Source organism: Pollachius pollachius, assembly GCF_949987615.1.
Source record: "Pollachius pollachius genome assembly, chromosome: 2".
Classification (NCBI taxonomy): Eukaryota; Metazoa; Chordata; class Actinopteri; order Gadiformes; family Gadidae; genus Pollachius; species Pollachius pollachius.
The window spans coordinates 48,765,885-48,781,649 of NC_136935.1; the positions used below are offsets into that span (position 1 = coordinate 48,765,885).

At 46.2% G+C, this 15,765-nt stretch overlaps 1 protein-coding gene across 3 annotated transcripts in view; it reads left to right on the forward strand.

The window, feature by feature from the left end:
- rptor (regulatory associated protein of MTOR, complex 1) overlaps positions 1-15,765 on the forward strand; it is a 151,651-nt gene that overhangs the window by 54,836 nt on the left and 81,050 nt on the right. For all 3 annotated transcript variants that reach the window (XM_079730641.1, XM_079730643.1, XM_079730642.1), the window contains exons 8-11: positions 4,159-4,218; positions 9,714-9,814; positions 11,047-11,191; positions 15,612-15,687. In XM_079730641.1, coding sequence (XP_079586767.1) covers positions 4,159-4,218; positions 9,714-9,814; positions 11,047-11,191; positions 15,612-15,687 — 382 coding nt within the window. The remainder of the gene's footprint in view (positions 1-4,158; positions 4,219-9,713; positions 9,815-11,046; positions 11,192-15,611; positions 15,688-15,765) is intronic.

Sequence of the window (15,765 nt, forward strand, 5' to 3'; positions counted from 1 at the left end):
CGTATGCAGACTTATACATGGGTTTTCCTCGCCTCTCCTCTCTATTTTGATGTTGCATTCTGCTTGTACACTGCTGCCCTTTGAAGAAGTTCTGCTGTGTTCGCCTGCTGCTGTTGCCTCTAGACTCAGGGTGAGCTACGAAGAGCAGGCGTTACATAACCGTCAACGGACAACTTTTTACTTTTCCACAGACATGGGTTTGGTTTCGAAGGGAGAAGGCGTTCACCTCAGAATACCCCAGAACAGCACATTCATCTCACCGGCTTTTGGGGTCCAAACGGCGTACCACTTGAAACAGTTAGTGGCGTGCTCAGCATGAGTTATATTGGTACAGCACAAGGGCTGTGATCTAGAGGTAGAGATTCATGGGGGTACGGCACAAGCCAGCCTGAAGCCAAGACTTAATCTGAATATATTGTCTGGCATCAGGAAAAAGTGGTCTGTTGGCTAAATATTCTCAGCCTTCGGAGGGCAGTAAAAAAAAAACATCAACAAATATCAAAATAAGAGCGGTGCCCTCGTGTATAAATAATGGATCATACTTGGCTTACGTGATACCATGGTATCCCTACTAAGATTTTCCTCCTTTTACACGTTTCTCTGGGATCAAGTTATTAAGGTTGTAATGGAATTAAGGTCAAAAAGCCGGTTCTTCTTGGAAATGATCTGAATTCCTGCTTAATTAGGAGACTGCATGGCTCCATAGGCGCTCCCTTTGTGCTGTCAAATATGTCCGCTTTTCTACTGGCCCTCCAGTGATAATTAACATCTGCTGCAGGGATAACACCCTGCGCCACAGAAATCCTGAGGTTTGAGATCGGGCGGTGGTGCAGATTGTATCAAAGCTTTTCTAGTTTTGAATGCAGATAATGTTCACTTGTTGTCGCATGGGTGTACACATCATGGCCAAGAGCGGGAGTATATTGCACAAAGTCTAATAAAAAAAGTCCAACTACTTCATATTTTACACGCTGTAGGCAGTTTAATGTTAATTAGCGCCAATGGCTGTTGGCATAGAAACCAAATTGCCGTAACAACCGGGCTGCGGCGTAAATTGTAGTTTGAATAAACGTCCACACAAAATCAATCACATCTATACTACTGGCCTGCAAACCCGTTGGCCAGACCGTACACACTGCCTGTTGCACACACATTGAATCGGTCGTCAAACACAAACTACTATGTGGAGAACCGGCAGATATGAGGGGAGGTTAGCACTGAAGGCGATGGTATCATGAGCCTTGAACCAATTCTGTTCACAACGGTGTTAAGGCAGGACAAACCATGATAAAGCTCAGGGACTTATTCATTGAGGCCATGTCTGCAGGAGCTGCATCTCCCAGTTCCCTTCGCCTCTCCTGGCCCGAGGTTGCTGTCCTCGCCCTGTTCTCTCAATACAATTCTGCCTACCTTTTGTACACGCTTTGCAGAGTTGATAAGATCTACTTTATTTATCCCAGAAGAGAATTTAGGGAAGGTATTGCTGCTGCTCATCATCTTCCCTTTAAAGACAGAAACAAGGCTTCGGGCTTTGGGTTTATTGTTGGTAATGTCTTGTCTGTTGGGTGCCTCAAACCCTCTTTTCCTCAAGCCCCGGTTTCCTCCAGTATTTCCTGCCCCTTCATCTGGCACAGAGCCTTGATTGACATTTGCGCTCAACTCTCCCAAGTGTAATGTCTTGTAAAGTGCGATATGCCCTCTGACTGTCTCCGCCCGTTCCTATCTATTTTAGTGCTTGGATTTCCCCCGACTTCCAGTATACGCAGAGTTGAAGTAGCGTATCAAAGTCTTGGTGTCAGAGAGTTGAGGAATATACTTCTGCTGTAGAACTCTTATCCTCAAAATATTGCTTTCTGTCATTCATTCATTCAGTAATATTTGCGGTCACAATGGCACACGTCATGGAGATCAAGGCTTATGTCACGACAAATCAGCCAACTACGGTTAGCAGGGATGTGACGAAACAAAGAAGAATTAATTAGCACAAGCCATGAAAGTCTGGCTTTGTCGCTGGGAAGTCTGACAGGTTTTGTCCAGTTCAGTTCAGAGCGGGATAGAAGTAGGCAAGCTTAGCAGTACTCAGGCCTCTCGAGTCAGACTCCCTCCTGTCTGTTTGATGATTCTGTTCTATTTAGTGACATCTCTGGTTAGGTTTTCCTTGCTCAAGGCACAGTACCATTGAGAGAGGGGGTCCTTATCTCATTTCCCTGTTCCGTTTTTGGCGCTGCCTGCCACTAAGAGTCTCTTTGATGGAGGGCTAGAGCGAGACACTGAAAAACAGACTGTAGTGCTTGTTTGGTTATATTTAGAGATGCACAGGTAAACAGTTTGGTATTGATTTAATCTAGGTCAGCTATCGCTGTAATACTTAAATTAGCTGTTAAGTTGAATTTCAAACATTATGACCTCTACAAGTTCATTCTCTTGTAATGGTAATAAGCTAGAAATAAGTTTGTAGTTTCAGTGCACTTTGCGCTTTCTTAGACACAAAGACGAAAAGTGTTAGATATATTATGTCATTCATGGTGTGTGTGTGTGTGTGTGTAGTTTCAGTGCACTTTGCGCTTTCTTAGACACAAAGGCGAAAAGTGTTAGATATATTATGTCATTCATGGTGTGTGTGTGTGTGTGTGTGTGTGTCTGAGTGTGACTGCTGTATTGTCTTTCTTTTCTTGGTCTGTCTTGTTTTTTATTCAGCTTATTTCTTCTCAAATTGTGGTGTGCTCTACTCCTTAAATCCAATTGATATTCTCCTCCATGCTGTTGAAACAGCCCCTGCCATGTCTCTGTTAACTCTGCCATGCCTTTCTTCATGAGCTTTAATTGAATCTTTTTCACATAACTGACCCAAAGACAGAATGTGTGATGAGTGATGATTACATACCGAGTGAGCACGGGCTTGATGATTGGACACCTTCGCATTCGGTTCGCTGCAAAGCCCTCCCAAGTGACTGTTAGGCACCCAGACAGCTTACCTGTCAGACAGGCAGTCAGACAGCTCACCTGTCTGACAGGTAGACTTTGGTTGGGATGGAACTTGCACTGGGTGTGTCCTGCGTTGTTTACTCCATGGCACACCTGGGCCGTTTGAAAATTGTGGTGGCATGCTTCATACTATACTAGGGTGGTTGCCAATTCCGCTGTTGTGTTTCTTGTTTCCCTTTTGTAATGAAAATGTTCTGTCGGCATTTAGAGGGGGGGGACGTTGATGAGATGCATTCCCTTCCAGACACCTGACACGATGTCAATGAATGAACCGCGCATCTGCTCTTTTGTCTCCTTTACGTTTGCCAGTAAATTCAAGTACAATTTATTTATTGAGAGTTTGGAAACAATTCCGTACGCCTTCATCATCGCAAAAAAAAAAAGTGAAATGATGCATTATTCAGCTTTATTTCTGTCACTTCAGGGTCGGATAAACAAGAAGAAATATTATATTTGTTTAAAAACGTCTGGGTTTTTCTAGCCAGATCCTAATCAATTATTTTATTCAAATGAATTTACGGCACCCCTGCTGGCCCCTCTCTGGCTGGCCTGAGGTCAAAGGTGAGGCAGGTCACCTGTGAACGGGAAGGGACTCTACCGTCCCCCACATCAGGGGCCCTCCACCTTTTAGTTACAGCTGCCTGATATGCAAATGTACCATTCTTTCAGGTCCCTTAAAAATATAATTATCATCTTTTCATTGTCATCATTGAATATGCAAGCCTCATCTTAACGAGTTAACACAGAAACCGTAGCGCTGTTATTAAGTGTAATCAGCAGTTGGTTTGCCTCACTTCTAAAGCCAACCTACTTCTAAGGCTGAGGCATCCTGGGTACCAGGCCTGGCACTAGGCGGGGTCCGTCTGCCCCAGGGCCTGCTGGGACCTACAGCTGGTCTTGGCTCACTCTGAGAGCCATTCAAGGAGCCAACGGCAGACTTTTTCTTTCAACAGAAATATGGCCCTCTTCCCTTGATGCTCGCCGTGAAATACACTCACCAGAGACTCTTGAGTTCATTTTTCACCTTTCGCTTCATCAGTATCGGTCATCACTGGGTGCCCTCCCCCTCCGTGCATCGCAACGGCCAGGCAGTCAGCTTTGCTACGTGCTTTCTGTTGCTGTGTTTTGATTTCTTTATTTAAATCCTTGCTGTGTCATTGTCTGCTTCTCCAGGTTTTGTATGCAGAAGAGTGCCAAGCTGGTTCCAGGTGTGACGCTAGACCTCATAGAGAAGTAAGTGTCCCTGCACACACACACCATTGTTGTCTGTCACTCACTCATGCATCACACACACACACACACACACACACACACACACACACACACACACACACACACACACACACACACACACACACACACACACACACACACACACACACACACACACACACACACACCTACACTCACACACTAGCTTCCGTCCCCTCATCTGCAGTACCAATGACAACGGCTCCCTGTTGTATTCATCCATCAAGCTCTTTCTCATCATGTTCCATCTCCTCCCATGCCTCCAGGGTTAATTCTCTGCTTTAGTTTCCTCCTCCCCATGATTGCGTCTGTAGTCATTTAAAGCATGTACTTGGTTGTGCGGCGGTAGCTAGCTGGCTGAATATCAATATGGGCTCAATATGGATGTCATATCGGATGTTTAAGGTCTCTCCCAGGATCTCGGAGAGTGGTTTCCATTCCTCACAGGGGGAGTGAATAAAAATAAAGTCATACACACGTTCATAATTATATTCATGGTGAGGAACGGGATTACATGTATATACGTTAAGCAGGGCTTTAGCTGTTTATATATCGGTTCAGTCACTCTTCTTTTTGAAAACGGCAAAATTTTGTTATTTCATTTGTCACCTTTTGCTACAGTGTGCTGGTAAAAGATTTAACATAAAATGCTGAAGATCGTCCCATTCAATCGGACTTAATCTCCCTACTCAGCGATGGCCTCACTGAAATGTTACACTGACAAGTCTGGTGTCGAAGAAAAACAACCTCTTCTTCCTCTTATTGTATAGATACAGGGGTCTTCGGGTTCAGGGTTGCTACCGCCATGTCACCATTGACCGTTCTAGAGCCTCCTTTGACAGTAGTTCTTGACATTGCATCAAAGAAAGCAACCCCTTCAGACGATGTGATGGGACAGACTGTCTACCGGCAGTGACAAAACCCAGTCTGCAATGGTAGACGCATAATCTGTAGCCTGGCGTCGACCAGACAAACGGCAAACTGCAATTTTTCTTGAACCTCTCTGTTCATTTTCTATTTCCAAAGGGCGCAACCAACTGACCAGAACAAAATGCCTCTTGACCCCATTAGATAGGCCCTCAACCATCACAGCAATGAAACGTGTGACGCAGAACTGTGCTACAAAAATACATGTTTCTTCTCAACAAAATCTTTCAGTGCGGTCGTTAGTTCTCTTTTAGTGAAAATATACACTCAAGGTGGTTCAATACTGTTTCGATAAGGATCAACAGACCGTTCTACTTCACCAGCAGCCATCTTTGTTGTTGTTGCTGCTACGGCGCTCCTCTGCACCTTCATCGTATTTATCCCGCCTCTTGTTAGATAAACGGTTGTGATTGGTCGGCCTATAACTCATACCGGGCAGACTGTGTTTTCTGTATGGGAGCTGAGCCAGACCTTATATGCAGATCAAACGAAACACAAGATACAAGATTCGTCTGGTTCCCAGGCTACATAATCTTCAGGCTTGATGATAAATCTGAACAACAAACAACCAACCAGCATTTGAAATCTATGATGGAAAAAAAGGCTACCCTTTAGGCTGGTTGCACAGTGCCAAACGGTGTGCCCTGTATCACAGCATGTCAGAGATATTACAGGGCGATAAAGCCGAGATCGCACCAGCGGGAGAATGTTAACTCGCAGGTCAGCGCAGCAAGGTACTCAGCTGCCACGCAAAAGATGCCACGAAACTTTAATTCAGGTACACTCCTGTAGATGATGCTGTGTAGTAGGATGATTGTACACGCAGATAGTAAGGCATTATGTCCGGCACTTAATCTAAGCGCTTATTGTGTGTTGTACATCCTGGCACATAAAAAGCAGTAGCATTGTGTTGCGTCTTATCCTAGCTATTTTGTTGTATACAGGGAATTGGTTTACCTAGCGATTGTAAGTGCTTGGCACTTGTTTCTTTGAATATCTTTACTGTACTGACGGCGATATATTGTTGTTTCTTTCTTCAGACAAATGTACTTGTTGTAAGTCGCATTCAATAAAAGTGTCTGCTAAATGTAAATGCAAATCCAAGTCATTCTTTAGACCTGCTATTTACAGAGACCTTGTTTAAAGGCATGGCGTTCATGAGCAGGTAGGGGCTAGGGTCGTTCCCCATGAGGCTTACAGGTGGACCGCGGCCATCGGGGTTCGGAACACCCATGACCTTTGGGCTGGGAGTCAGACACCCTAGCCGTTGGACCATCCTGTATACACATGTACGACGACTTGTGAGTCTGCTTCGTGGTCGACTCTCTGAGTATCACCTCCTACTGAGGACTGGTTCCTGTTCAATCCTGTGGCCGTGTAGACGACACCATCCTGAACTCAAACAGCCACTGAGAATAACCCTGCTCCCAGCAGGGAGACCGGGGAAGGGAACCGAGTGAAAAGTGCAGGCTGGAATCCATTTCCCCTGTATATTAGGGCTCCTCTGTATGAGGGAAATCAATTGGATTTAAGGTTCCTCTCCTTTGTGGGTCTTGGGGACTCACAAAGTTAATATACTTTTCCAATATAATTTTTCACATACACATTTTGAACATTGGCTTATACATTTGAAATGGTAAATTACATTACATAGAGAAAATGTCAGGTTGAAAATAGTTTACTTTCTTAATAGAGGTTGTACCAAAACCAAGTTTCAATGCTGAGTGAAGTTTGTGTTGGTTCGGAGGTTAACCCTGAACCTAAAAACTAAATCCCTCCCTCTCTCGATGCGAAACCTCAATAGCTGGTCACTACGGGAAACAAAGACACAGGCAAAAATAGGTATTTCATATTGTGTACACATATTTTGAGAAATGCCTACTACGAGTGTGTTCGTGGTGTTCCCACCAGATCCCTTGGGCCAGTGATAAATCTAAAATAACAAATGAGTTTCGCGTCCCTAATGATAATCACATCGTCGAGCATACAAATCTTCCCCATACTCTGTGTGCACGCAACAAAGGTATCAGAAAACAATGGAGCGTGCATTTGTGTTTGCTTTCAAAATGAGCTGGCTGCATTGGCGTTTCACTCACGATACTGCAATACTACACACAGTACTACCATACCAACCTACCATACACCCATACACGCAAAGAAGCGAAGGCAGACACCTTCCCACATGCAACCAACACACATTCTGGCCGCCTCGAGAAGCAGCAGGTCCTCGCACATAAACCAAAGCCATGACATTCACTCACACACTATTATTAAACACAGCCTCTCTTATTGCACTCGAATTTGTCTTTGTCCTTTCTACTTTGCGATGATGTAATCTCAACAGCATGCACACGCTTTCTCTCTCACATGCGCACGCACACACACACACACACACACACACACACACACACACACACACACACACACACACACACACACACACACACTAGATTTGAATGTACTTTTCATTATATTTCTTGTTTGCGTTGTGCCAACGTCACTTTTGTGTCAAAGAGAGTGTGTGACTTTTACGGCAAGGTTGTTATGACAACTCTTCTCTCCGCGTCATTGTGTTGCGACACAATGTCAACAATGTTCTAGTTCTTGATATCTCACGAATACAAATCGCGTCGTTTACATACGTTAGCCCAAAACCTGAATGTCCTCAGAATGTGTTATGTTCAAAGACAGTGAATTGCAGTGCGGAACCCGGTTCCTAGGTCTCTGTCCCTCAAATTTATCTGACTAGCAGGAGCCTTTGTGTATGTTGTAACATGTCATGTGTCATAGCACCCCATAGCACCTCAAACACCTCTTGCACAGGCAGAGCCATGGCCATTCTGATGCACTGCAATACTTTTGCTCAAACAATAAATTATGGGTTCCCCAAAGCCCTGCTGGGTGGGTTGGTGTGTGTTTGTGTGTATAGGGGGTGGCTCTGTGGGGGTGGGTGGTTGTGTGTGGGGCTTGCTGTGGATGTGTGAGGGTGGGCATTGTTGTGCAAGGAAGGTGGGTTCAGTTAAACAGCCTCACTAGCATCTTCATCGTCCTCATCATCTTCCCGGTCAGAGGCTATCGATCGGACCAAGATGAGCGTGTCAGAATCAAAGAGCTTTGATCCTCCCTCGGTCTCTCAGACACACAGAGAATGTGTAACGCAGGATCGCAGATGTATCGGAATACTCGACAAGTTCACAACGTGTAGCTGAACTCGCCAGGTTGCCTAGCAACCTCAACCTGATCAAGGATAGCCTGGGCTTGTAACCTGACGAGAAGAAGAGGCCCATTAAGGAGGCGCTTTGATGGGGTCTGCGTGTGTCCCTCAAAACACTTTTTCGTGTGTTTTTTTGTATTGCTTTGCCAAATGCAGACCAAGTTTGTCAATCTGCCTCGACACCCTAAACACTCGTAGCATCTGCTCTCCATTTGAGTGCGCATAGCTTATACACAGCTGTGACAAATGTGATTTGCTCCATTTTGCCACGGTGATTACTGTCCGACCATCTCTGAATCCGTCTGACCAACCGATTTTCCGACCCCCTTGTTTGCATGTCATTCGATTCTTCACCGTCACCCTCACTCTCCGTCTCCTCTGGTAGAATTGTATTTAACCGACCAGAACTCAAGAACTCAAGGAATACCCAAATGGTTGTAATTAGCTGCACACATTTTTCACAACCCTTAAAATTAGCCAAGTACCTCCTACAAATTGTCTAGACCCGAGGTTCAGGCTGGGAGCACACTGATGAGACTTGGGGCATGACTGTAAAACCTTGGGGTGTGGAAGGGAAGGCACAAGAGGAACAATTATCTGGACTGGAATAAGCTCTACAACTTTGTTGTACTGTTGCTGCACACCGACTGAGAGTGGGCTATTTGCAGAGATATTAAATAAAAAAGAACATAGTTCTATACAATCTAAATGAAGCGTGGTAATTTCTGTCGCCGGTGAGTGATGGACAATACAATATCTTTTCAATTGTTCTGCATGCCTCTGCTTCAACTCCCTGTACTTCTATTTAGGATACATAAAGGCAAAGAACCCATTTAGTTTCTTTGGCTACTAAGGATGAGCGTGACAAAAGACCCAGACACCTGTCCCTGCTGTAGGAGGCAATATCCCAAACGGAAACACAACCTTGTTAAAACTCTGAAGAACACAATCTCCTTTGCCTATTCTTTCATCCAGTACCCTCGCCGCTCGTTCAGTCGTACCCGCTGGAATAATCACTATTCTAATTAGCTGGTTGTCGCCCATCTCTTGTTGCATAGAAGTTTTCCATCATCTCGTTTGAACCACCCCCCCCCCCCTGTGTAAATACCAGTTTATTCTTAAGGGTGAATGATACTGTTCTATCCCTCTAATGTGATCTCTCAGCGCCATGAGGGCTGTTACTGGGAGATCTGGGGAGCAGAACTTGAGCGTCCCCCATTGGGTGTCTCCATGGGGTGTCTGCGACACCCCATGGAGACGCTCGCATCTCTGAGTCAACCGATCGCAAGGTGAAGCTCACTGTGTGTGTGTGTGTGTGTGTGTGTGTTCCTTCCAGGATCCCTGGCAGACTCAATGACAGGCGCACTCCTCTCGGGGAACTCAACTGGATCTTCACCGCCATCACTGACACCATCGCGTGGAACGTGCTTCCTAGAGGTGAGCTGGACCACACACACGCACACACACACACACACACACGCACACGCACACGCAGCCTCCATGTGTGCACCAGCCTATTCGTATGTGCACAATCACATATCATTTCTCCGGCTTCAGCTATTAGTTGCTTCCAACATTGAATGCGTCGTTTCTGCTCTTTGATTATCTTGTGTCTGTGTTATTGGTTGATTTTTGTCTTATATTAGGCAGTTTGTTGTTACGTAATCCACCACAATAATAGGGAATCATGCACACACACACACATGCACACACAAACATTAACATGCACACACACATTAACACACACACACATTAACACACTCTAACACACATGCACTAACCCACACATTAACACACACACACACATTCACACACACGCACGCACGCGCACACACACAGTTTGCCGGTCAGCAGCAATCTTGACCACATTGATATCGGCATCAGTTCTGTCTTAAACCCAGCGGCTCGGGTTGTAATGAAGCCGGCTCCATCAGAGAAAGCCAACGCAATTACCACCACACTCGCCCAACAATCGCTCTTTCTCTTTCTGTCTCTCGCTCTCCCTCTCTCCCCTACTAAGATGTATATAAACAAACACTCACTTGCCCATCTCTCGGGGGGATTTCTTTATCATATCATTCGGTATCGCCAGGAGATTCTCCTGGCGCTGTTAAAGTGAATTGGGGAACTCGTTAATGAGCCGATGAAATGTCATCACCACTCATTACCTTAATCCACAGCTCCGGCTCCCAGTGCCTCCGGCCTCGCTATTCAATAAACACAGCCCATAAACAAACAATGATATCCTCCTCTCTGCCACTTCCAGCCTGCACCGCTTGGCACAGAAGACCAATGCAATTTGTTTAACCTCCTGCGCCTTCCATCTGATTGAGAATATCGTTCCACCTTCTCTCTCCGTTTCTCCTCTCTTTCTCTCTTTGGCCTTGATCTCTCTCTGTCTGTCTCTTTCTCTCTCTCTCTGTCTGTCTCTGTCTCTCCCTCTCTGTCTCTCTCTCTTTCTGTCTGTCTCTGTCTCTCCCTCTCTATCTCTCTCTGTCTGTCTGTCTGTCTGTCTGTCTGTCTGTCTGTCTGTCTGTCTGTCTGTCTGTCTGTCTCTCGCTCTCGCTCTCGCTCTCGGTCTCGGTCTCTGTCTCTGTCTCTCACTCTCTGTCTCTCTCTCTCTGTCTCTGTCTCTCGCTCTCTCTCTCTCTCTGTCTACCTCTCTCCAGATTTGTTTCAGAAGCTGTTCCGGCAGGACCTGCTGGTGGCCAGCCTGTTCCGTAACTTCCTATTGGCCGAGAGGATAATGAGGTCATACAACTGTACGCCCGTCAGCAGCCCCCGCCTGCCCCCGACGTACATGCACGCCATGTGGTAAGATACGGGCATGACTGCAAGCGCACGTGACCTGCATTAAACCAATTGCAAACTTATCGTGTGTTGTACGTCCTGGCACTTAATGTACACACTTCCTGTATGTTGTACATCCTGGCACTTAATGTACACACTTATTGTATGTTGTACTAGTACTTAGCATTGTGTAGCATCTTATCTTAGCTATCTTTACTACTTAGCATTGTGTAGCATCTTATCCTAGCTATCTTTAGTACTTAGCATGGTGTAGCGTCTTAGCCTGGCTATCTTTAGTACTTAGCATCGTGTAGGATCTTATCCTAGCTATCTTTAGTACTTAGCATCGTGTAGGATCTTATCCTAGCTAGTGTTGGGGAGTAACGGAATACATGTACCGGCGTTACGTATTCAGAATACAAATTATAACTAACTGTATACCGTTACAGTTATAATTTAAATAGTTGGTATTTATAGTACAGTTACATTGTTGAAATCAAGGGATTACATGACGATACTTCTGTTTCAGCAGTTTATTCGTGCTTTCACACCAACAGCGTTTAGTGCGCACTAAACGAGTTCGGTCTCTTTGGTTCGGTACGTTTGCGTTGGTGTGAGTGCTACCACCTCACTTCGATGCGAACCGAATCAGCCGGCCGAGACCTCCCTGAACAGCTGGTCTCGGTTCGCTTCCAAACGAACCCTGGTACGGAAAGCGAACCGCACCTCGGTCCGATCCAGTTCTAAAAAGCTTACGCCTCTTTGGACATAACAGGCACCCGCTCGGCCGCGCGCATTATGGGAATTATTGTTTGATTAGCGGTAACTCCAAGACTTCCGGCAAATTGTCGGACCGTCGGGGGAAAATCTGTCGTGGCTCAACATGGAGCCAAGAGGAGACGGAACGTCTATTGGATATTTGGACAGACACCCACATAAAACGTATGCTGGAGAACACACATAAAAATGACAATGCATTTAACACATTCAGCACCAGGATGAGGGAGAAGGAGTTCGACCGGTCCACAACTGTTTGAAACAAATCGATATCACAACGAGTGCATCCCGCTGGATATCCATGATTATTTACTTTCACAGATGCTTTCCCCCATTTTTTTAATCTTTACCCAGACCTTTTTGTCCAATGATTAAACAATTCTCTCTCTCTCTCTCTCTCTCTCTCTCTCTGTCTCTCTCTCTCTCTCTCTCTCTCTCTCTCTCTGTGTGATAGCAAATATCTTTTGCATAAACATACCCTTATAGACTTTGTTCCTCTACAGCAAATTATATAATATATTGCACTTTCAGGGAGACTTGGGCCTAACACATTCAGCCAGTTTGAACAGAAGAACACAACAGAATAGGCCTGTTTAGGAAGCAGGATTTGATGCCGCATTCCTACACTTATAAAATGCATTTCAATGTGGAAGTAATCCAAGTATTCAGAATACAGTATACTTCCCAACACTTCCTAGCTATCTATGCTATATAAGGGGAATGGGTTAACCTAGCGATTGCTAGTGCTTGGCACTTGGCTCTACAAACATCTTTACTGTACAGACAGCGGTATATTGTTGTTTCTCTTTCTTCTGACAAATGTACTTATTGTAAATCACTTTGGATTAAAGCGTCTGCTTAATGTAAATGTAATCCTGTTGTGCGTTGTATCGAGGGGGAGCAGAGATCTCTTCGGACGGTGTTGCCGTGCGTCAGTCGTGTTAAACAATCAGTTTGATCTTCGCCTTGCGTGTCAAAACCACTGTGTTGTTTCCAGAGGGGTTTCAACACACCGGTGGCGTGTAGTCTTGAAGGCCTGTTCCTTTCTTTTGATCATCTCTGGAGCGAGCGATCGTGGTGCGGCGCAGCGATTTGATTAACACGTACACAGAGGCAGGAGAGAGCCTCTTTGAGCCCCACAACATACTTTCTCATTAGCGGGTGCTGCATAGAAACTCAGCAGGTGAGTTGTTGTCCTCCAAGCTGGGTGAGCAACACCTGCCCGTTTGCGTTCAGCCCCTCCGCAAAGCCTCATCAAATGGCTGTTCCAACTCTGCCACGCAATGCCCGCAAAACAGAGCCAGAGAATATTAGCCATCTCACTCTTATTCTCTCTATTCTCTCTCTCTTTTTCTTGCTCTCCCTCTCTCGCTGTCGCTCTCTCTCTCTTGCTCTTTCGCTCTCTTCTCTCCTTCTCTCTCTCTCTCTCCTTCTCTTTCTTTCTTCTCTCTCTCTCTCTCTCTCTCTCTCTCTCTCTCTCTCTCTCTCTCTCTCTCTCTCTCTCTCTCTCTCTCTCTCGCTCTCTCTCTCTCTCCCCTTGGTTTTGTTCCTGCTCTCTGCCCAGGCAGCAGCTTGTATAACTCACTGGCATCAGGTCTGGAACACGCCTCTGAAGACCCAAGACGTCGTCAGCCACCGATGCTCCTTGTATCAGCTGCTCTTCCGCGGGCCGTTATTGTCACGACTGACCTCGCAATAGCCCAAAACATTGCGAAGCCAAAGCGTGTAACGGGGCTGAGTGCCCATTCTGTCACCTCCTGCCTCAAGGCGGAGGAGACAGGTGAGTGTGTCGCTATTAGCAGTAACTCAGCTGGGGCTGAACGGGGAGGTGAAGACTCAGTGATCCGTGATTGATGGGTCGGGGGGTGTGGGGGGGGGGGGGTACAGGACGCGCCGAGAACTCGGGGAACGGACTGAGAGGATGAGGGCACCGTGGGACTCACTGATGGATGCCGTGGCAACAGTCATTGTTATTCAAAGGGGGCAGCGGGACGGAGGAATGAAACCAGAGGCTGACGACTCCTCTGCGACCTGTTTATCCGCCTGTGTGTGGTTGTGTGTGTGTCGGTGTGTGTGTTAGCTTGCGTACGGTCGCTGCAGGCGTCAGAAGGGAAAAAAAACGAGCTGAGTCAGCAGCCAACTGTTTCCCTCTGCTCACGCAGCCGCTCTCCCCCCCCCCCCCCCCCCCTCGCCAAATGTCCCCTCCCTTTGCGAAGCACAAAGTGTAGAAGCACCAAAGTCTCCGAATTTGTTTTAATTAGCAGAAACAGGCAGAAATTGTTTTCAATTTCCAGCAGGGCAGCTGCTGTTCGCCCGGCTCCCTGGGGTGTGGGCGGGGGTGTGTGTGTGTTTGTGTGTGTGTGTGTGAAACACGTGTGTGTGTGTGTGTGTGAAACACGTGTGTGTGTGTGTGTGACACACGTCCATGTGCGTGTGTGACACGTGTGTGTGTGTGTGTGTGTGTGTGAAACGTGTGTGTGTGTGTACTTTTGAGACGTCTGTGTGTGTGTGTGTGCAACACGTCTTTGTGTGCATGCGACACATCTGTGTGTGCGTGCAATGGGTGAGGATGCGTCCGACGGGTGAGTGTGTGTGTGACACTCGTCTGTGTTTGTGTGTGTGTGTGTGTGTGCGACAGGTCTCTGTGTGTGTGCGACAGGTGAGTGTGTGTGTGGTCCGCTGGTGAGACTGTTTACCTGTTTGGTGCTGTGACTGGAGTGGAATTACAGGTGCGGCTGCTGTTGTAAACACTTTCCTTCCCCGATACAAATAAGTAAGCCTTCTGCTTTCTCCCTGTGCCTTTTCTCTTCTGATTGAACGACGGATAACACGTATTATGCCGAGACGCTGGCAGGCTTTAATCTTTCCGTGTTTCTTCATCAATTTGTCATTTAAGTCACACTAAACACAAAACTTCATTATATTTTCACCGTCACACACACAAGAAGAAAAAGACTCGACAAACTTAGTACAGCAAAATGAAGTAAGCTCTGCTTACTAAGTGCTTACTTAGTTTTGCTTGCAAAAACAAAAATATACTGTAGGCCCTTAATGGAAAAATATCACTGCGTTCCCATGACCTTAGTATATATGTATACGTTTTGAATTCCTTTCTATTCAGAGGCTCGCAGTAGAAAGACTGCAGATTGATTAGTGAAAGAGAGGGAGGCAGAAATCTATACCTACCGTCTCTCACCCATTCCATTTTATTTCATGCCAGTGTGTTGGATTGTGCACTTGTTGAGATGCACAATTCAATCACCGTTACCCATGGTAACAGAGTGAGAGAATGCCCATGAGACCTATGTACCGCAGGCGAGAGAGAGCGAGATGGAGAGAAAGAGAGCGCGAGAGAGAGAGAGAGCGAGTGAGCGAGAAAGGCTATGGGTTATATAAGCCCATGAATTAGGTATGGCGTTCACGAGAGAATGCTGATGTTAAGGGCTGGATCAAAGACTCAGTGCTGCCCTTTGTGGGACCCTCTGTGTTTCTGTGGTCATGTCGTTCTGTTCAACTAAAACCCCTCAAAACTTACTGCACAGACTGCGAGTCTTGGAGCAAGGCAACTGTTGATTTTCGTCGACATGTTTTCGCTTGAAGCAGTTTGGCCCACTGATGGGGTGTTGTATGTATAGTTTGTATTCATGCGTTTGTCTCTCTCCCACAGGCAAGCCTGGGACCTGGCCGTAGACATCTGCCTCTCCCAGCTCCCCACCATCATGGAGGAGGGAACCGCCTTCAGAGTAAGTGGAGGGAGTCTCTCTGTGGTGAAGGAGCTATGGGTTTGCTCATACCTTCTAGAACAATAGCTCTTCGTCGCC